The sequence below is a fragment of the Podarcis tiliguerta genome (genome assembly GCF_965153285.1).
Source record: "Podarcis tiliguerta genome assembly, chromosome: 11".
In the NCBI taxonomy this organism is placed as follows: Eukaryota; Metazoa; Chordata; class Lepidosauria; order Squamata; family Lacertidae; genus Podarcis; species Podarcis tiliguerta.
Window position 1 is genome coordinate 59128792 of NC_139544.1, and position 21710 is coordinate 59150501.

General features: G+C 44.6%; 1 protein-coding gene across 14 annotated transcripts in view; it reads left to right on the plus strand.

The window, feature by feature from the left end:
* CELF4 (CUGBP Elav-like family member 4) overlaps nucleotides 1–21710 on the plus strand; it is a 799988-nt gene that overhangs the window by 118703 nt on the left and 659575 nt on the right. For all 14 annotated transcript variants that reach the window (XR_014502794.1, XM_083402976.1, XM_083402966.1 and 11 more), the window contains exon 2: nucleotides 12668–12750. Coding sequence is in view for 13 of the 14 variants with exons in the window: in XM_083402976.1 (XP_083259102.1) it covers nucleotides 12668–12750 (83 nt within the window). In the remaining variant the exon portion in view is untranslated. The remainder of the gene's footprint in view (nucleotides 1–12667; nucleotides 12751–21710) is intronic.

Genomic DNA, 21710 nt, shown 5'->3' on the forward strand with positions numbered 1-21710 from the left:
ATCTGGCATGTTATGAATTGAATGGATCAGCTATTTATGGTATATCTTGGGGGAAACCATGCAAAATTTTGCTTGGCTTGACCTCAACTCTGGATTCTTCAATTCATAGTGTTACATTTTGTAGTTGGGGTTGGGGGTGGGGTGACAGTTGGAGGATTTTGATCCCAGGACTTCTTCAAAGAGCTTTGAAGGAGATTTCACAGGAAGATGTAAAAGTTCAGAAAGTGTTCAGTGACTCTGGCTTTTTCATTTTCATTTAGAAAAGAGGTCTGGAGACATTAGAGCATTAAATTATGGATGTAAAACGAATTACAAGGGCTTCATGATGAAACGGATAAAGGATACAAACGTCTTCTGTTTTTGACCCTTCTTCTGATGTACAGTCCCTGATTGTTGAACACCCTGTGCTTTTTTTGATAAGCAAAAGTCTGATGTGGGTTTGGCGGATATGCATAACCTCTCTTACATCGCTCTCCTTCTTCAGATTTTTGCTGGTTTCATTCTGGTTTCTGCAGGGCACACATCCCTAGCAAACCCTGGACATTTTATTCAGTCACCCTTTGGGTTCCCGAGATGCCATTGAGCTTCAACGAGTTGCTTCCAAGCATAGCATGGTAGCCCTTAAAAACAAACAAATGCCATCCATTTTTATGGATGCTGGGTTCTGCAACAGGTGCTATTTCCATGTTGTTGTTTTTTGTTTGGTGCCTGCAGAATCAAGGCTCTAATAATGAGTTGGCCATAACAACCAATATTTGCTTCAATATTCAACCCTTTCATGCAATGAGTGGTCCTTGCTAATTGTGTGAGAGAAAAGCTCTATTGAGATGGTGCAGTATAGGCAGCAGGACCTAGTGGCTGGATCTGCAAACAGAGGCCAGATCCCTTGGTGTGATCAAGAGCAGACCCCCCAATCAACTGTAAGTTAAAAATTCAAGAGACAGTAAATGTAAACTGTTGCAGGCTGGCTGCCCAGTTTCCAGAAGGAAAGTAAGACAGTCTCCAATTAGATTGGCGTTTTATTGAGTTAAACTGCAGGTGCTACCAAAAGGCAGTCTCTAGGACAAGGGCACATGACATGGTGCCCTCCATATATTTAAGACAGCTAACTCCCTCCAGCTATGGGCTGTGGGTCAGGGATGAGGGGCACTTACAAGAACTTTTGAAAGTCTCAAGTACATAAGGGCCAGGGCTTTTTCAGTGACGGCTCCGACCTGGTGGAATGCTCTGTCCCCCAAGACTAGGGCCCTGCAGGACTTGATCTCCTTCCGCAGAGCCTGTAAGACAGAGCTATTCCACCTGGCCTTCAATTTGAATTAGCCTGATCCTCTATTCCCTTTTCCCTTTCCTCTTCTATGAAGAAACCATTTCTGGGACCCCACATTTAAATTCTTCCCTGATCTCCTTGCTGGCCCTAGTAGGACCAACTTGGCCAGTTAGCCCTGGTGATCATTTGATGTCTACTAACTGGGTTTTTTCTTCTTCCCAAAATGACCCCTGAATTTTTGAATTTTATTGATATTGATCCTGCATTTTATGTTGTATTTTATGCTGTTTTAAAATCACATTTTAATCAATGTTTTATATTTGCTGTTAGCCTCCCTGAGCCCAGTTTTTAAACCGGGAATGGCGGGGTATAAATTAAAAAAAATTATTTAATAATAACATTAATAATAATAATAATAATGTGGTACTGAATCACTGGCAATGGGAGTTGTACTCCCCAACACCTGGAGCATACCACATTGATTCGCGCTCTCTCGACTTCATCCGACACATTGCTCAGGCTGTGGGAATCAGGTAGCAGTTATATAAGGCCACCCAGGTGGCTCCTGTTGGCTTTCCAGCTCACCTGATCTGGATCTGCTCATGAGCTGCAGTGCACCTTTCCAGGCTGTTCTGTGACAGCCCTGCAGCGCAGCGAAACTTTCACAACCAAGCATTTTAATCAAGGCGAAGGTGATAATTAATCAGATGCAGCAGATTTGTAAACAGTTTTTAATATGTGCATAGGAAAACTGGTTATGGAAAACATGGAGGGGCACTCCCTCTCATACAGAGGAGAAATGCCTCTTCTAAGATACTGGGAGATGTATCAACTTGAAACAAAAGAAAGCATTAATCCTGATTCAGAGATATAAATTTTACCTATATGCCAATTAATCAGCTGACCAACTCATTCCTATGACTGATCAAGTAAAAAGCCACTAATTTAGGCTGCAGCTCTATAATTGAACTTTTGGAATGAATTGTTGCAATATGTTGTGGGCAGCAGCTTAGTTATTTTTTATTATTATTTTTTTAAGGGCTTTTGAAATAATTTATGTCTACTGGGACAGGCCAAGTGGCCAAGTGATTAGGAGCAATTTTCCCCTGTTGCCAAAGGCTGGAGACAAACAACAGGGCATTGCTATTAAATGGTGTCCAGGGAGCTTCAAAGACTGGCCATGCGTGAGGACAGAATGTTGAGCTGGATGGACCTTGGCATGATCCACTGGGGAATCTTCTGGTGTTCTTACCCCTTTCTACTCCTTTGAGAAGTCCCTCTTGGATGAGAAGGTCCATAGTCCAGTGGTGGAGCCAGCTGTGTTGCATGTAGAACGTCCTAGCTTCAATCCCCAGTATCTCCAGGTAGGACTGGAAGAGAATGTGGGATCAAGCCAATGCTGAAACCCTGGGCAGCTGCTGTCAATCACCGTAGCCAGTCTGGACCTAGATGGGCCAGTTGACTCAGTATAAATCAGCTTCCTGGTTTGTATGCATGGCGCTGCTTCACTGAGACAATGGCGCTGAGTGCCCGACATGCACGGTGACATCATCCTTTGAAGGTTGCAAAGCCACTTTGTGGGTGAGTTCATTGCCTACCTGTGTGTGGGGGGGAAATCACCTAAACAAATTCAAGACAAGTAGAGGTCTTAAGGTGGATGTTAAGTGCTTGTCCTCTGGTCTAAATGGGGTGCCTTTCTCTGCCAAGAGAGCCATGGCCGCCTGCCAAAGGAAAAGGAAAAGGGGGGGAAAGCCCTTAATTACAACTATTAATAGTTGGCTGATATGCGTCATCTTCCTCCCAAGGGATGTATCACTGCAATGTTACCAAAGGTCTGGATAATACATCTGGGGAAGAAGGGGATGATTAGATGCAATAGGGGCAGAAGGAATATGTTTTTCAGCAGTTCATGGGCAAACTAAATCAGAGCAGAATGGCATCTTTACAAACAGAACACTTCAACACACACAATGCTTTCGATATCACAATATGTGATATCAACTATCACACTCCTTGATTTGCTTGGCAGGGGGGCATAAGAAAAATCCAATTTGTAAAAATTAGTAAAACGGATATATGAACCAGAGTGCGGTGTGCGAACAAGGCTCCTGGTTCAGGCCCACATAATATCTTTATCCACTTTCTCAAATGTCAGGGCTGGGACCACCGTGCCTGTGATGTGGAAGAATGGCTCCCCCATCAAAGTAGCAGCCTAGTGGTTTGACTCAGCAGAAGGCAGTTCCTTACATTCTTATAAAACCACATTATGCCTTTTCCATTGTGTTCCAGCCCTCAAAACTCTTTAGGGATTGATTATAGGGGTTGGTGTGACCTTTGCTGCAATTATTATCCATCTGTGTTCTGTGCAATTATTATTTATGTTGTCGAATCCCCTGGTGGTGAAATTAAAATAGAGCAGAGATAGAAGGTCCCCCCCCCCTCCTTTCCTCCCTTCTCCAGCTCCTGGATATTTTTTCTTCTCCTTTTTAACAACCTAGCCCTCCCAGGAGAGCACTTGATACATCCTCATGTTTCCTAGAGACTGTGGTTCGATAGGATGACAGGTAATTACTGGTTGGGAGTTTCCAGATGTGTATGTTCAAGCTGAAAGAGTTGTCCAGTGTGGTGGGAAGTGAGATGTTTGGAGAGGTCCCCTTTTCTTGCCAAGCTCACAGCTGTGCTCGGGGTGTTGTCTAACTGAAGATGCTCCTTGGTGTGCTCTCAAATTCTTCCTCTTAAAAGAGCCAGAATAACACACAGGGTTTTGCCCCATCCAGAGAGCTTTCTGTAGCTTGGGAAAATGGGAATCTGTCTTATACCTTGAGAGCCAGTGTGGTGTAGTGGTTGGAGTGCTGGACTAAGGACTGGGAATTGTTGTTATTGTTTAGTCATTTAGTCGTGTCCGACTCTTCGTGACCCCATGGACCAGAGCACGCCAGGCACTCCTGTCTTCCACTGCCTCCCGCAGTTTGGTCAAACTCATACTGGTAGCTTCGAGAACACTGTCCAACCATCTTGTCCTCTGTCGTCCCCTTCTCTTTGTGCCCTCCATCTTTCCCAACATCAGGGTCTTTTCCAAGGAGTCTTCTCTTCTCATGAGGTGGCCAAAGTATTGGAGCTTCAGGATCTGTCCTTCCAGTGAGCACTCAGGTCTGATTTCCTTCAGAATGGAGAGGTTTGATCTTCTTGCAGTCCATGGGACTCTCAAGAGTCTCCTCCAGCACTCCAGGACTGGGAGAGCTGGGTTCAAATCCCTACTCAGCCATGAAGCTCATTGGGTGACCTTGGGCCAACCACTGCTTCTCAGCCTAACGTAACCCAGGGGGTTGTTTTGAGGATAAAACACTACCATCTCTAACTCCTTGGAGAGAAGGTGGGATAGAAATAAAATAAATAAATAAAAATATGCCAAGTCAGACTTGTTGATCTGTCTAGCTCAGTACTGTCTACACCAGGGGTCTGCAACCCACGGCTCCGGAGCCGCATGTGGCTCTTTTACACCTTTGCTGTGGCTCCGGGGTGGATACTAGCGAGGGGAGGAGGCGCATTGTGCGCCCCAACACTCCCCACTGTGGCTGGCGCTGTTAGTCATGCACCGTCCTGACGTCACCTTCCCGCCTGCCCGCCCGCCCACTACATTGTAAGGGGCATGTACGCTGGTCACTGTATTGAAAGGGGGCATGTACGCTGGTCACTGTTTTGAAGGGGAGTGAAGAACACACACACACACAAAGGTAACTTGTTAATTTAACGTTTATTTCTATGAGGAGGAGTAATTCTGAGGGGGTCAAACATAGAAATAATAAAAAAGTGACAAAAAAGTTATTTTTATAATGATGAGTTTTGCGGCTCCCAGTTTTTTTTCCTTCGGAAACGGGTCCAAGTGGCTCTTTTTGTCTTAAAGGTTGCAGACCCCTGGTCTACACCAACCAACAGTGGCTCTTTGAGGTTTCAGGCAGGAGTCGCTCCCCAGCCCTACCTGGAGATGCCTGGGATTGAGTCTGGAACCTTCTGCATGCAAAGCAGATGTTTGGCCACTGAATTATGACTCTTCAGAGATGGAGCTGCAGCATAGTCATTGAACAGGCCCCATGGCTTTCTTGATTCTGCCATGGAAAGTTTGAGCTCTGCCAGGCTCTAGACCAAAGATGGAGAACTGCAACCCCAGTCAAACCTGACCCTCCAAACCTCTCTGCCTAACCCTCTGGACTCTACCCCCACACCACAGCCACTCTCCCTGAGCCATGTTCCTCCCTGGCCATGCTTTGCACCCTCCTTGAGTGTTCCTGGCTTTCTTGAGACACATTCTTGAACTCCAGCAATGCCATTTGCTTGCCAGGGATTGAGGACAGAGAGCTGTGTGTGTAGGGACTAGCTTACTACCCAAAGGTAAAACTTACTCCAATTGTTCCACCCACTTTTGCTTCTGGCTCCACCCATCATGGGCATGTGGCTCTCATATTGAAAAAGGTCACCTACCACTGGTCTGGACCATTGGTCCTCTGTTTTGGATTGTGTAATAGATTCTGTCTGCTCTGATCAGCCACAAACAGACTTCAGAAGGCCTTACTTTCAGTGGTTGCAGGAAGAAGGTGTCACCTGATGTCCTAATGACACCAGGCTATTCCAGCCCCTCCCACCTGCCAAAATTGGCCCACAGAAGCATGTGGGTGAGTAATAAGGATCTGACCCAATTGCCAGATTTAAAACACTTAATTGATGCAACAAAAAACCGCATAAAATACAGTATAAAACGTGAATAACAATAAATTCAGAATTCAAAAATCAATTTCGGGGGGAAATCCATCCAATAAACATGAGATGATCACCGGGGCTAGCTGGCTAAATTAGTTCTATTTGGGACCAGGGGAGAATTAGCTGTGGGGACTCAGAGCGGGTAATCTTCATAAAAAGGGGAGAGGGAGGGATGGAAGGGGAATAAAAGATCAGGCTAAGTTCAAATTGAAAGCCAGGCGGAATAGCTCTGACTTACAGGCCCTGTGGAAGGAAGTTCAATCCTGCAGGGCCCTGGTCTCATGGGACAGAACATTCTACCAGGTCGGAGCCATCACTGAGAAGGCCCTGGCCCTGGTGGAAGATAATCTGACTTCCTTAGGGCCCAGAACCTCTAAACTCTGATTAATCATGGACCTTAAGGTCCTCTACGGGGCAGACCAGGAGAGGCGGTCCCGTAAATACGAGGGCCGTAAGCCACAAAGGGCTTTAAAACTCAAAACCAGCACCTTAAACCTGACCCGATACTCCACCGGGAGCCAGTGCAACTGGTAAAACACTGAGTGAATATTCTCCCATGGCAGGGACTCCGTGAGGAACCTCGCTGCAGCATTTTGCACCCGCTGCAGTTTCTGGGACAATTTCAAGGGCAGAACATTCCACCAGGTCAGACAGTTAAGCTTTGGAACTCACTCCCACAAGAGGCAGTGATGGCCAACAACCTAGATGATTTAGACAAGAGGAAAAGACAAATTCATAGAGGAGGGGGCTATTGATGGCTACTAGTCCTGGTGGCAATGTTCTGTCTCCATGGTTGGAGGCAGCAATATCAGTTTCTGGAAAACCACAGGAGTGGAGAGGGCTCTTGTGCTTGGGTCCTGCTTGTGAGTTACCCAGTGAGGCAAAGAACAGGATGCTGGAGTCGGTGGGCCATTGGTCTGATCCAGAAGGCTCTTCTTTTGTTCTCAGCCAACTGAATCCATGGAATCCATCATCACTTCAGTGTGACCCTTTCACACAAATTCAGGCCTTGGGGGCCCTTTGTGCTCTGAGCTCCCAAAGCAAGAGGGAGAATTTCATCCCAGCTCCTCCCTCCCAATAACTCATCCTGCTCTGGATGGATTTCCAAAGAGGGGATGCTGTTTTCACAAGGAAAGGAGGAGTTTGCCCCCTGCAACATCTGAATTACGGTCACAGTGTGGGAAGCATTGCAGAACTTCATTACTCTCGCCTGTCATCGGGGCCATCACCAGAAGAGGAAATATATAGCCACCATTACAGGAGCTTTACACTCTGTAGTTTATCTCTCTAACGGTGTGCTATGATCAGCCTAATTAGACTGTATCAACTACTCCAGGTTTGCTACTGGTGGCAGAGGCTCCCCTCATTGTTTGGTCAGCAGAGAGCACTCAGTGCATGATTTAGCACTGGAATTAAATTTTAAGCATAGCTTCCCCTTTGATTACCCACTGACTATCTTTTAAGGAAGTCGTTAGCTTTGTTTCTCTTCCTTCTCTCGCTGCAAGTCCAGTGCCCTTCTGCATGCAGAATATAAATCCACAGGCAGAAGGAATCGCAACACTTGCTGCCGTGCCACTTTTAGGCAGGGTGGTCTGTGCTTGGTGACTGCGAGGCTGCTGTTGCCGTTTCAAGAAAACAAACAATGCAAATATTGAAGAGATGCACTGCGCTGAGACAACCTGAACTCAGCAAATCATGCAGCTCAAGCCGATGTCAAGGAATCTGCATTTTCAAATAATAATATTTTATTGTTTTGATGAATGCATTTATTTGTGCTAAATCTCCAGTTTCTTAAAAGTTCCCCTCCTCTGTGTATGAGGCTTCCAGAGATGCTGTGCTTGTGTGGGGACCAGGGTTAACTATACTTCCAACCTTTAGGATTAACCAGGGTCAACTATTCTCCCAACCCTTAGGATTAACCAGGGTTAACTATACTTCCAACCTTTAGGATTAACCAGGGTCAACTATACTTCCAACCTTTAGGATTAACCAGGGTCAACTAGTCTCCCAACCTTTAGGATTAACCAGGGTTAACTATACTTCCAATTCTTAGGATTAACCAGGGTCAACTAGTCTCCCAATTCTTAGGATTAACCAGGGTTAACTATTCTTCCAACCCCTTAGCTTCCAACTGCTCTCATGGCTGCAGATGTGGAGGAAGGAGAAGTTGGGATTAATCCCAGCCTACAGCACTGGTGCAAAGTTATGTTCTGCTTCTTCCCTGCCCTGCCCCAAATGTGCCACTCACACGGGAGACTTCTCCTTCTTGGGAAGCAGCACTCTCTGCTTCTGTGGTTTCCAGCAGCTGCTACCCAGAAAGCTTTACTGCCTCTGAACATGGAGGCAGAGCATACCATCATGGTTAGTAGCCACTGAGAGCACCACCTCCCATGAATTTGTCCAAACCTCTTGTGAAGCCGTCCAAGTTGGTGGCAAGCACTGCCTCCTGTTGGAGCCAGTTCCAAAGTTGACCCGTGTGTTCGTTGCCCAAATGACATTGCTGACAGATGCTAGATGGGGGACTATCAGCAAGAGGGCTTTACCCTGTACCACACAAATTATGGTGGCTCCTGCCAAGATCTCCTGGGAGCCGTAACATTTATTCTCATCTATTCGGGGCCAGGCACAGTCTTTAAATCACAAATTGATTTAATTTGCTGTCTACTTTTTATCTTATTTTTAGGGTGGAATGGATGGGTTGGTGATCCTTAAACCACTTGTTATATTGCGTGTGTGTGTATGTGTGTGTGAATGCTTCTATGAAAGTTTTCTATTTGTGTATACAGCACGCATTTGACTTTTCATATTTTGCTTTGATAATGTCCTTGATGTTTTGTTAACTATCTTGACTGCCTGAAAGGTGGCGTGTAATTTTTATGCCTTAAAAGAAAAGAAAAATGTAAAAGAGACCATTGCTTTCATCACTCTAACACAGCAGTTCTCAACCTGTGGGTCCCTAGATGTTGTTGGACTACAACTCCCATCATCCCTGAGCTCTGGCCTTGCTAGCTAGGGGTGATGGGAGTTGTAGTTTAACAACATCTTGGGACCCACAGGTTGAGAAAGGCTGCTCCAACATGTTGTTTGCTTCCAGCCCCTCCCAGAAAGAAAACACTAGGCAAAGGTAGCAGATGGGTAACCAGGGCCATGACTTTGCTAAGATGTCCAGACAAGGAGATCTGCAATACTCCAGCAGTGAGAAAACACTGATGCAGAAGGTGGCTGTTTACCTCCCCCAGAGTGGTTTCACAATCAAGCCCTCCTCCCAGAGAGCTCTGGGAATTGAAGTTCTGCAAAAGGAATAGGGGGTCTCCTGACAACTAGCAACACCTTTAATGAACTACAGTTCCCAGGTCTCTTTGAGGGAAGCCCTGACTGTTTAAAGTGGTTTAATAATGTCTTAAATGTACATTTCAGATGTGGCCTATGTGCATTCCACCCCATTTCGGCACAGCCCCAAATTTAGTCATTTCTATGCAGATCCTCAAAGAGAACCCCCCTCCCATACTTCAGACACAGTGGCCTACAGATAATTATAAACAAGGCAGTCTCCGTCCTCAGGCCTAGCATCCTAAGAAACAAAACAAAATCACGACACAAAAGGAAAATGGGTTGGGAGGGAGGAGGAAATAAGCAAGCTTGGGTGCAGATTCTTAAATCAACCACTGCGTGTGAGGCTGGCTTTTGCTTAAAAAAAAAAAAAAGATGAGTGCTGAATTATCTGCCGTTCCAGAAAGAGTAAGTGGTGCACTGGGAGTTTGAGTCCAAATGGGTGCAAAAGGGTTAACCAGAAAAGCACAGGAGAGCTTTCCCTGTCCCTGGAGTGCAAAGGCAGGCCACAGGTGCAATCGCTGCTCCTCTTGTTTCTCACAGCTTTTTGTAATTTTTTCCTGAATTAGGCAGGGGGGAGGGGAGAGAGAGTTTGCTAGCTGCTGTTCTTTCTGGAGCTCCTCCACGTTTGGCTTTAGGGTCCTGATAGAAGTCCAGAGGCCGTACTCCCTTCTGTTATCCCTGCAGCCGTTCTAGCTGGCTAGATCTTCTTTGCCAAATGTGCTGATGAATCAACACGGGCTCAGGTGTGCGCTGGAAGAGCCAGGTGGCTTAACAGAGCAGCCTTCGCTGTTGCGAAGACTGGACGCTGCTGCCTCTGCTGTTGCTTTGCCTAAGCATCGCTCGGGATCCAACCGTTCCCCCTTTGAGTAGGTGAGTAGGAACAGGAGAGCAGCCTCATGGATTCAGGGCATTTCAGTTCTCCTTTTCTAAACTTTGTTCCCTCCTGTGCAGCCCAAAGTCATGATGCTCCCCCCCCCCCCCGGAAAGAACATGGTAGAATTCTCTATTGAAATGTGTCTCTCACTTTCTCTGTGTGTAATTATCAGTGTGGACCAGAGGTTCCCACATTTATTTGGTCTACCACCCACTTTTCAGAAAAGAAAAAAAAAACTCGGTGCCCCCCTAGAAATCTACTTCCCTTAAGTGGACAAACAGAAAGATACAGTGACAAATATGTGTTGTTGTTGTTTTTTTAAATGTATCTATACAGTGGTACCTCCGGTTAAGAACTTAATTCGTTCTGGAGGTCCGTTCTGAAACTGTTCTTAACCTGAGGTACCACTTTAGCTAATGGGGCCTCCCGCTGCCGCTGCACCGCCGGAGCACGGTTTCTGTTCTCATCCTGAAGCAAAGTTCTTAACCCAAGGGACTATTTCTGGGTTAGCAGAGTCTGTAACCTGAAGCGTCTGTAACCCGAGGTACCACTGTATCTCTACCTACGTCCTATAACAGAGGACTCACAGATCGAACATATAGGAATGGTTTTTCAAAACTGGATGAGGAGTTGGATTAGGCCCTGGGATGAAAAACCATGGGGAGGAATGGAGTGAAGCCTGCCAGTTCAGTCTGATCCACCCCAGGGGCAGGGGTAGCACTGTAGACCGCCTGCCATTGGCCAAATAGTCAGAAAAGCTGTGATCCACTCCCCAGGCCTGGATCACTGGATCCAGGGGAGGTGTTGTCGTCGCCATCCCACAACAGCACCCAACCTGTCAGTAAATGACTTTACACAACAGATGAAACATGTATGAACAGTTTTCCAAACATTTTCTTCTCTGCTCTTCTTTTTGTTTATGCTTCCACTGCCATCTTATTTTTATTCAACACCCCCCAATTGTACCTGAGGCTACTGCCGCCCCCCTGGATCGTTCCAGCATCCCCTGGGGTGTGGTATCGCCCACTTTGGGAAACACTGATGTAGACCCTCAAGAACAGTGTTGTGTGGGCTTGAGGGGAGCTTCTCAGGCAGGAGGCTCCCCAGAACAAGTGAATGGGTGAGTTTTGACTGATGGGAAAGGAAAAGGGAGGCAGTCAGATGTCAGATAATGGGAAAGACCTTTTTCTGCTGGTCTAATGAGATGCCCACCAGCTTGGCAACCACTGATGATATGAACATCTACCCACATACTCAGAAGACCACTTTTGTAGCTCTCCACCTCCTTTGCATGCAGAAGATCCCAACATCTTCAGGTAGGCCTAGGAACATTAATTGCTGAAACCCTGGAGACTATGCTTGCTGCTTTCCCATCTCCTTATTAAGGTAAAGGTAAAGGGACCCCTGACCATTAGGTCCAGTTGTGGCCGACTCTCGGGTTGTGGCACTCATCTTGCTTTATTGGCCAAGGGAGCCGGCATACAGCTTCTGGGTCATGTGGCCTTCATGACTAAGCCACTTCTGGTGAACCAGAGCAGCACACGGAAATGCCGTTTATCTTTCCGCCAGAGCGGTACCTATTTATCTACTTGCACTTTGATGTGCTTTCGAACTGCTAGGTTGGCAGGAGCAGGGACCAGGCAACGGGAGCTCACCCAGTCGCAGGGATTCGAACCGCCGACCTTCTGATCGGCAAGTCCTAGGCTCTGTGGTTTAACCCACAGCGCCACCCACGTCCCATCTCCTTATTAAAGTAAAGGTAAAGGGACCCCTGACCATTAGGTCCAGTCGTGACCGACTCTGGGGTTGCAGCGCTCATCTTGCTTTATTGGCCGAGGGAGCTGGCATACAGCTTCCGGGTCATGTGGCCAGCATGAATAAGCCACTTCTGGAGAACCAGAACAGTGCATGGAAACACCATTTACCTTCCCTATTCCCTAGGTACCTATTTATCTACTTGCACTTTGACGTGCTTTCGAACTGCTAGGTTGGCAGGAGCAGGGACTGAGCAACGGGAGCTCACCCCGTCATGGGGATTCGAACCACCAACCTTCTGATTGGCAAGTCCTAGGTACTGTGGTTTAACCCACAGCGCCACCCGCGTCCCATCTCCTTATTACCAGTTTCTGAAAACCCCCAAAGTGTTGCAGAATGGGGTCTCTTTGCTGCCAGAGGAAGGAAAGCTCTGTAGTAGCCATAAGAGTTAAATAGAATCGCCACACTCAGAGGAAATGTACCTCTGAGCTATCGGTTGCTAGAGGACCAACACTATGGAAGGATGGCCAGCCTGCCTATGGAAGGCAACTCTTCAATTGCAGGCTCCCTGGAGAAAGTTGGCTAGCAATTGATGGAAAGAGGATACTGGAGAAGATCAAACGTTTGTTCGATGCTGCATGGATCATATGTCCTGATGTGTTCTTTTTCTTTTTCTTTTCCAGGCTGTGCCTTCCTAACATACTGTGAAAGGGAGTCAGCTCTTAAAGCCCAGAGTGCGCTGCACGAACAGAAGACACTGCCAGGGGTGAGTCCAGAATGACCTTTTGCTCGGCACAATTTTTGCAATGTCTTGGTTCCTTTTGGAAGATGCCGATGGAGATCACAAATGACCGGTCGCTCGGGGTGACTTTGGGTTTGCGTTGGATGAATGGAAACCAGTGCTGATTTATTTAGCCCTGGGAGAGATCAACTCCTTCCCATTGTGTGCGAGAACCTAACTGGGGCCAGATCTTGCTGGCTTTTTGAAATACTTTCAGAATCTGGATATATCTGTGTAGTGACTTTTTTCCAGGGTGGGGAATGCGCAATGCCTTTACCGACAAAGTTCACTTTCAGAATGGCAGTCTTGACTATTGCGTTCTCACACAAAACACAATCCCGATGGGGCTGGCACTGTTGCTTTTGCGTTTTGATTAGTTCTGGGAAGTGGGAAGCCAGTTTCTAGGAGGAAAAGGAAGAAATTGGGTGAGAAAGACATGGATGAATCTGGAAAGAGAGGAAATTGGGTTTGAGCAACATCAACAGGACCAGAAAAGCTGAAATAAATTTAGAGCAGCGCTGGCAAAACCTTTGGGCCTCCATATGGTGGTTGTTCACCTTCAACTCCCATCAGCTCAGGTCAGCATGGCCAATGATTAAGCTGCTGGGAGTTGGAATCTTACAACATCTTGTGGGCACCATGTTGGCTATCCATGGTCTAGAGGGACATGTTGAATAACTGGGGTATGGGGAGACAGTGCTTGACTGAGGATAGAGTTACAGACACATCTATGGAAAGGGCTACTATGTTTGACGACTGGGTATGGATATCCATAAGAAATTTGAGAGGGAAGATGAGAAGGCAGAAGGAGTCAATTTGCCCGCATGTGTGTATGTGGTTTTCAACATATACCTATGCATGCTTACCACAAAGTTGATCCCACTGCATTCAATGGGACTTACTCCCAGGCAAGTATGCAAAGGATTGTAGCCTCAGGGTGGATTTCAAAGTCTCGCCTACCAGCATTTGCAGAGCATAGAGATGAAAAGGAATCTTGCATACATTTTGGAAATTATTTCCAAATTAGAAATTTAGATTTGGTATTTGAAGCTGGCGCCTTGGTTAGGAGACCACTGGGGATCCCATGTGTGGGTATGATAAATGCAGAGGATTTAAGAAAAAAAAGAAAGAAATCAAAATATGGAATTTAAAGGGGTCAAGAACTGACAAGGTTGGACTTGTGTAAGCTTTTTCCGTGAACCGCCCTGAGACCTCCGGGTACAGGGGGGTATATAAATTCAATAAATAAATAAATAAGCTTTAAAAATAAATTTCATTACCAATACTTGCATCCTGACATATGAATGCTTTGTTGCTAATACCTGAAGTGTTACACTTTCTTTTAAATTCTTTCAGATTTCTGGTTTGACAGTTTGTGTTTGTTGCTCCATATTTTTGAGTCTTATGTTCCAGATTAACCTTGCCCCCGGCAACTTTCTGTCAGCACAGATACTTAGTCCACCACCCCTCAAGACGGTTAATATGGCTAGGCATTTCCACCATCCCATAATTTTCTCAGCTCTCCAGTTGTCTGTGGTAAACTAAACCGCCGTGGTATGCCAGCGCTGCTCATGCAGTTTTTGTGGTCAACAACATGTTTCAGCTAAATATTTTGTATGTAATAGATACCTTTGCATAACCCTTTGAAATGAATTTCCCCCCCCCTACTTGGCTTAGCTCCAGCCTTCATGGTGCAGTGGCTCCAGTGTTGCTGTTGTTTTTGACATTGCTAACAAATGAGTTCTTACTATTTTCTTCTCTTTGGCGATCTCTGCTTCAGTTTCAAGAGACAGGTGTTGGGTATTTTCCTTCCTTTTTTAAAAAAAGAGGTATGTCATGTGCTTGATCACGTGACCAAAACAAAGGCCTCATGACCAAAGTGACACGTTCAGCTCATAGCCAGAAATGATGTGTATTGGGCAAGGCATTTGTTTTGACAGCTGGTGACGATATTTTTGGTCATGCTGTATATTGCTTGTTTTGGTCACGTGACCAAGAGCATGGTGATGACATCATCACACTGTGACAATAAGCGGGTCTGACCTACTGACCAAAACTGTGTTAGTTAGGTCCACTAAAGTTGAATGGTATTGTTTTCAAAGCCTGCTAGAAAGGGCATTCTATGCCCTTTTAAAATGTGTGGGGGTTTTTTTTGGGGGGGGAGTGCTATTGGGTTGTTGTTTTTATTTTTATTATGTATTTTGTGGTTTTATATCTTGATTTTATTGTGTGAACCGCCCTGAGACCTTCGGGTATAGGGCGGTATATAAATTCAAATAATAATAATAACAGAAAGTTTTCTGTTTGGGCATGCCTACTCAAAAAAGTAATTTTAGCACACAGTTTCTTCTGTGAACCGCCCTGAGACCTTCGGGTATACGGCGGTATATAAATTCAAATAAACAACAACAATAAATAATATTGTTTCATTATGTATACTTGTTTTAAAACTGCTGATTTCATTTATATTTTGACTTTTTATGTCAACTCATTTTAACACACACAAGCACATCTGCTGAATATTTTGTGGTGTTTTATGTAAACTGCTTAGAGGTGTCCATTGATTAGAGTGGCCTATAAATCTTGTTAAGTAAATAAAAGGACATAATTATCAACCCAGAAACTGGAAGGGGCAAAAAAGAGAGAAGGAAGCAACTCATCCAATAGCTCATTGACTGAAGGTCTACCTTTTCCATTTTGCCCAAGTAAGTGATTCAGCGTCTGTCCTTTCACTCTAGCTCAAAGCCTGAATCAAGGCATTTTTAAAAAAACCCAAAACTAATCTGCACATGAATGCAAATTTGTGGCTGTGTGGCTCACCTTGGCCTCTGTACATGAGCGCTGGCCTTCTGGCTGCCTGTGTTTGTGTTTTTGCACAGCTATTACTGCTGTAATATTCTACTGTAATTATTTCCAGGCCATGCTTTGCAAAGTGACAGGAATATGTTTTGTGTATTTCCGCATGATATGTGGGGGGTATAAAGTCAGCTGCTGGAGTCATTGCATGACTTCTGAGCTTGCGTAGATATGGATTTGACAAGTTTTTATGATACTTTCAGGGGAAGGAGGGTTCTCTTTTAAAAAAATGGGTGAGGAGGGAGGAAGAGAGTGAGAGGGTGGGGAAAGAGAAGAGTGTCATATATTTTGCGGCAAGTTCAGCCAAATGCAAAACATTGAATCTCCTTCCTTTTCTCTCTCCTTCCCTTTGTGCTAAGTGGTTTGGACAGTCTCCCCTTTCTCCATACAGGGGCGGAGCAAAATTCTTGCCAACTCTGGGCACTTTCAGATCCGTAACATTGTTTGCTGGTGGTTGTTTATATTTTTACATATAATAGAATAGTGGGATGATGAAGTATATTAGTTCTTTAATAATTTATAGAAATGCTTTGATGTTGCAGTAATTACATTAAAGGTCACATATCAAAGGTAATTTGGGTGAGCAGCTGTGATGGTTTCTCAAAAGCAATCAATACTGCTGTCCGTGGTGCTGATTTCACCAAGGGGCCTTCCAGATTAAAGGAAGCTTATTACCAGCCAGACATACACAGGGGAAATCAAGAACAGATTGAGGAGATGCTTTGCTCTCTTCCCCCACCTACAATTAACACTGTTCCCCCTTAATCTGTGCTAATCCTTCATACGGGGACAACCACCAGCATTTTCAGACAAATTAGGTGAGTGGTCTGTTTGATGGAGGGGAGGGAGGGGGTGGAAAGCAGGACTGTAAATCGAGCCAACCATAGTTTCGATTTTTTTCTGGGTTTTATGTGTGTACTTTGTGAGAGATTCAAATACATACATACATACATACATACATACATACATACCATGCTCAGGGTGGCTTGAACATGAAAAAAATACATAACTGCAACTTCACAAAAGTAGTCATGAACAATAAATAGACATTTAAAAATAAGCAAAACTGAGCAATTTCCACAAAAATCACAAGATCTAAGTCCTAAACCACACCCCAGCCCAAGATTCCATTCAGCAGCCTCAACTTTTGTAGCTGGAGTCAGTCAGGGCCCTCCAAGGACAGGTAGGAAAAGGCTTGCAAAGTAGGGAGTGATAAAAATCTGCAATAAAAAAACAAAACACTACCATATCAGAATTGCATTCCCGTGATCTAGGAGGGGGGAAGCAAATGCAATCTAGACCGTGACGACGCAGGAGACTTGAGGAAAATGTTCCTACAGCTATGTTTTAATATTTACCGTTCCACCAACCCCTCCCTGTCTCAAATTGGCTCCCCTAGGAAATGAAATTTGGGGTGGCTATATAATAATCATCATAATTGTGATATTATGCCAATTGTTAACAATTAGCATTATCATATTATTGGGGTACATACACACACTGTCATCATTCCAACTCCAAATTGCAATCCAGGCAAATTGCCCCTTTCTCCCTCCTCCCCCTTCTGAGGTTAATGTCAGAGGATAATGTTGTGAAATGTAATTACACTATCAAGATCAGCTTTTATTTATGATCCGAATAAACTGAGCTCATGTCTAATAAGCACAGTGGTATATTTCTCTCTCTTCGCCCTCCCCACCCCTTCCGGCAACTTTTCATCTTCTATGCTAAGAGGGAGCAGGTCATCTGGTAGACGGGGCTGCCTCTTTGCATTACCTCACCGGATCACTACTAAGGCTCCAGAGGAAAAATAGCGGAACTGGGGGGAGCTAGCAAACTGTTAACTTCAGCAGTTTAGGTGGCTTTCCAGATGCCAGGTTCCATTAAAATCCATGCCTCAGAGAGTAAGCAGAGGGCATGTGAGAAACGTCTTAAGTGTTGCCTTTGATTTCTTCTTGGCAGGTTCTGGAAAACTGGGATTTGCTTGAGAGTGTAACAGTATCCCATAGATAAGGAATCCCACAGATAATCATGTATCCTGCTACCGAAGTACTATAACAGGGAAATGGTGTTGCTAATAGAGCTGGCACAAAATAGTCGTCTTAGTTTCATTTTCAATTTTGCTATTGTGGACAAGCCCCTTGGTATTCTGCTGGGCTTTCAACTTGCTCCCCCTTCCTCAAAATCTAGTTTTTGTCTCCATCCTGGACCTAGGAGGAAGGATTCACAAGTCACCCAAGGCTTTATTTTAAAGAATAAAATAAAGAAGAGGCATGCTTTTAAAATGCCCCTTTAAAATGTGTGGGGTTTTTTTTGGGGGGTAGTGGGTTGTTGTTTCTATTTTTATTATGTATTTTGTGGTTTTATATCTTGATTTTTATTCTGTGAAATGCCCTGAGACCCCCGGGTATAGGGCGGTATATAAATTAAATCAATCAAGGCTAAAAGTTCCACATACACCAGGTGCTTGGGGAAAGTTTGGGTCTCTGGATGATACAAATTGGGCAATTGTAGCTTGCTACTAAGCTTCATCATGCAAAATGTCTCTTTTGCTCAACTGTCAAGGAAGGGAACCTCCAGGCCAGAGACCAAAGAAAAAGAGGCCTTGAAAGAGCACTTTGAATAAAAAGTCACACAACTTTTTTTCAAGAGCAACTGGACTGGTTTGTTCAAAGAATACATAACTGGTCTTGCATACTATCTCAGATACTTTCTGAGGACCAAATGAGCTTTCCTTGAAGAAGAGATGTGTGACTTGGGATATGCCGATCAATTAAACTCAGCACGTCTTGTTGATTTCACCTCCATTTATCTTTACAAGGCTGAGAGGATCACATGTTTTCATATTTCCCATATCATCTTCTTGTTGTTTGTTTGAATGAATGAATGAATCTTTATTTGCATCAGCCATCGGCCATAGCAATAAAACAACAATACGATATGCAAAGAATAAAAATAAAAAGTCAATTATATAATATACATTTTAGGCTTTTGAATCAATAGTCAAATAGTGAATCTTATTCTGATTGCCCCAGCAACCTTTGCTCATCTTGATCTGCCAAAAGAAAGGACACTGTGGCAGTGGTTGGGTGACCCAGAAGGGACAATAAAAGAGGAATGATAACCTCATTCTCCAAGTTTTTATATAAAGTGCAAGCCAGAAGGGCATGTGCCACCGATTCAGTACTTCCATCTCCACAGGGACATAAGAGTTTTTCATGTGGAATCTGTTTGTTTGTTTGTTTTAACGAGCATGGCAAGGAATAGTGATTTAGATCAGCCTTGCCTCAATTTGTTTTCTGTGTTCATTGATGGTTGTTTTTTTTGGGGGGGGGGGGGAGTGGGCACTTCAACGTGAGATTCTGCAAACTTTGCCTGGAAGTGGTTCAATCCTGCCAGAGTTATAGGGTGTGATTTAGCCGAGTGTGTAGCTCCCATTCTTAGCTGAACTCTTGCATCTGGATTTCCTCCTCCTACTGCTGCTGTTTCTGCAGCCATGCCCTGCTAATGTCAGTTGCAGTTGGGTCAGCAGCAGCATATGAGCAAAAAGACTCAATTGGCTTACTAAATCTGCTGAACGCACACAAACCATTTGCTATGCCCTTAAGACTCTTTTTTGAAGGGAAACTGATCTAATTGTTCCCTAGGGAGAATCTTGCCTTTTTTCTAAAGTTAAAATAAAACACAAATAATAAGAAAGATGAAAAGGTATTGGGCTTGGGGGGAGGGAGAGACAGATTTAAGGGGGAAATGGGAATGAAAGGCCTGGAGAAACTATTTTGCTTTGCAAAATATTGGGACAACAGCAGCACTGTGGTTCCACTGGGGAAGGGTCACAGGTCTGTTTCAGATGATCTGCTTTGCATGCAGAAGGTATCTCCATGAGGGCCCCTGTCTGAAACTGTGGTGATCCACTGATGGTCAATGTGAGCTAGATGGACTAACGATTTGTCTTTGTATAAGAGATATTCCTTTGTTCCTATGAGTCCACAAGTTCCCCACAAATTTGTCAACCAAACAATAATGCAATGGAATAAAATCTGGTCAAAATGAAGGTGGTGGTGGGGGACATGGGAGAAGCTGTTTCTCATTACAAGGCTCTTTTTTCTCCTCCTTCTTCTAGTCAGTTTGACAGTATTTCAAAGCTTGCCAGCTAAGATGAAACACCTGAGTCCTATCTCTTTTGTAAACATTAAAAGTTCCATTTCACTAGGTAAAGATTGGCTGCTCCCATCCCCATGCCAGCAACCTCTGGAATGCAAAGAGAATTCAGTCTCTCTGTTCCAGGTGAAAGAATTTTGGAGTGAGGAGTTGACACAAGTGCTCAGGTTTTAGGACAGGTGTGTGTCTGAGAGAGAGGAAGGATGCTTGAGGAATTTGATGTCTATGAATTCCAATGCAAGCTGACCTGATCTGCACCTCCCAAGCTAATGTGCATATTGTAATGTAATTATCCTTCAAATTTTGCACTTCTCTGAATTCTTCAATATGGCTTTCAGCTCAGAGAACAAACTGAAATGTATTTTGGGATGAAATGCATTTCAGAAAGCATTCATGGGGATAACTGTGTTAAAATACATATTTACAAATCCCCGTGCAGATTTTTAAATAAATAAATACGTTGCATTTTAATGCAAAAACCAGACAGAGCAGACTTATGAATGAAAACATTCCAAAGTTGGTGGAGGCTGAAAATAGTCTAATCTGCCCATCCATTATAACATCTGGTGTTCTTACAGCACATCTCACACTCCATCTTATCACAGGCCTCCCCTTCATCGTCACATCTTGCCAGGCATTGGGGAGTGGAAACTCTCCATAGCCAGCACATCTTATGTGGCATGGCATTTTATCAAGAAGGCATGCATGCTTAATAGTCAGCAAAGGTGACTGAGGGCCTGGTGCCCATTGGTAGGGCAAAAGACTGGCAGCCCCAAAGAAGGCAGAACCAGAGCTAATGATAGGCAGAGGTGACTAATTATAGCAGGAATGGGGAACCTTTGCCCCTCCAGATGTTGTCTGACTTCATCAGTCCTAGCCAACATGACCAATGGCCAAGGATTTTATGAGTCGCAGTGCAGGGACATCTGGATAGCTTAAGGTTCGCCATTTCTGACTTACAGTTTTATTGCCAGTTTTCCTCCCTGTTGGGTTCTACAGGGGCAAAGCTGAACTAGAGATGAAGAAGCTGATATTCAGGTCCACCCTCTGGTCTGGTTGTAAGGAAGAAATCATGGCTAACAGGTGGGTAGTGCAGTTCCAAATTCATTCAAATGGACCAGTCACCACTGGCCATGGGAAGAAAAGAGAGGGAGAATGAGAGAGAGAGAGAGAGAGAGAGAGAGAACGCAAAGAATGGGTTCAGCAAGGCTAAGTATCCTTCTTGTTCAGACCTTTGAGCAAGTCTAACCAATGGACTTTGTATTAAAACAGGTAACTGAATCCATATCTGTTTGTGTTCCAACACATACTCTCATCAGTGCATATGCTTCTTTCTCTTAGCACTTCCTGGTCTTCATATGTGGAGTGTGACAGACAAAGTGGTTCTGATTTTTGTGCGTATGTTCTGTGTTTTGTTGAGTGCTGTAAAGGGCTCGGTTTGCCATTCAGAGTGGTGGTTGCACATGCAAGGGAGGGGGTGCATAACTGGGAAAATATTGGATAGCCAGCTGGTCACTGATGTGTTCTTTTTTCCCACTTTTTGAATGCTAGGTAGACTGTCTCTGCGGCAGGAGTCTGAACTTAGTTGAGCAGATCGTATTTACAGTGTATATGCTAATTGGGTTGACATATTAATGGATCAGAACTCATATATATATATATATATATATATGCAGCTGCAGCTAGAAAATGCACACGATTGTAATTCTGAAATTCACATCCATATGATCTCATTCCACCAGGGAGGCAATGAGGAGCTCAGTTATTCTGCAGCAAATTTCAGCTCCTGAAAAAACACAGGAGCTTCCCTAGTCTGAGCTGTGAACCAGTACCAGTGGTGGACCTTGAGGTCTCCAATGTCAGCAACGCCGTGTGCAGCCCCAAAATTTAGAACCCTCTGCCTCCATTTAAAATAATAGTTGGAGCTC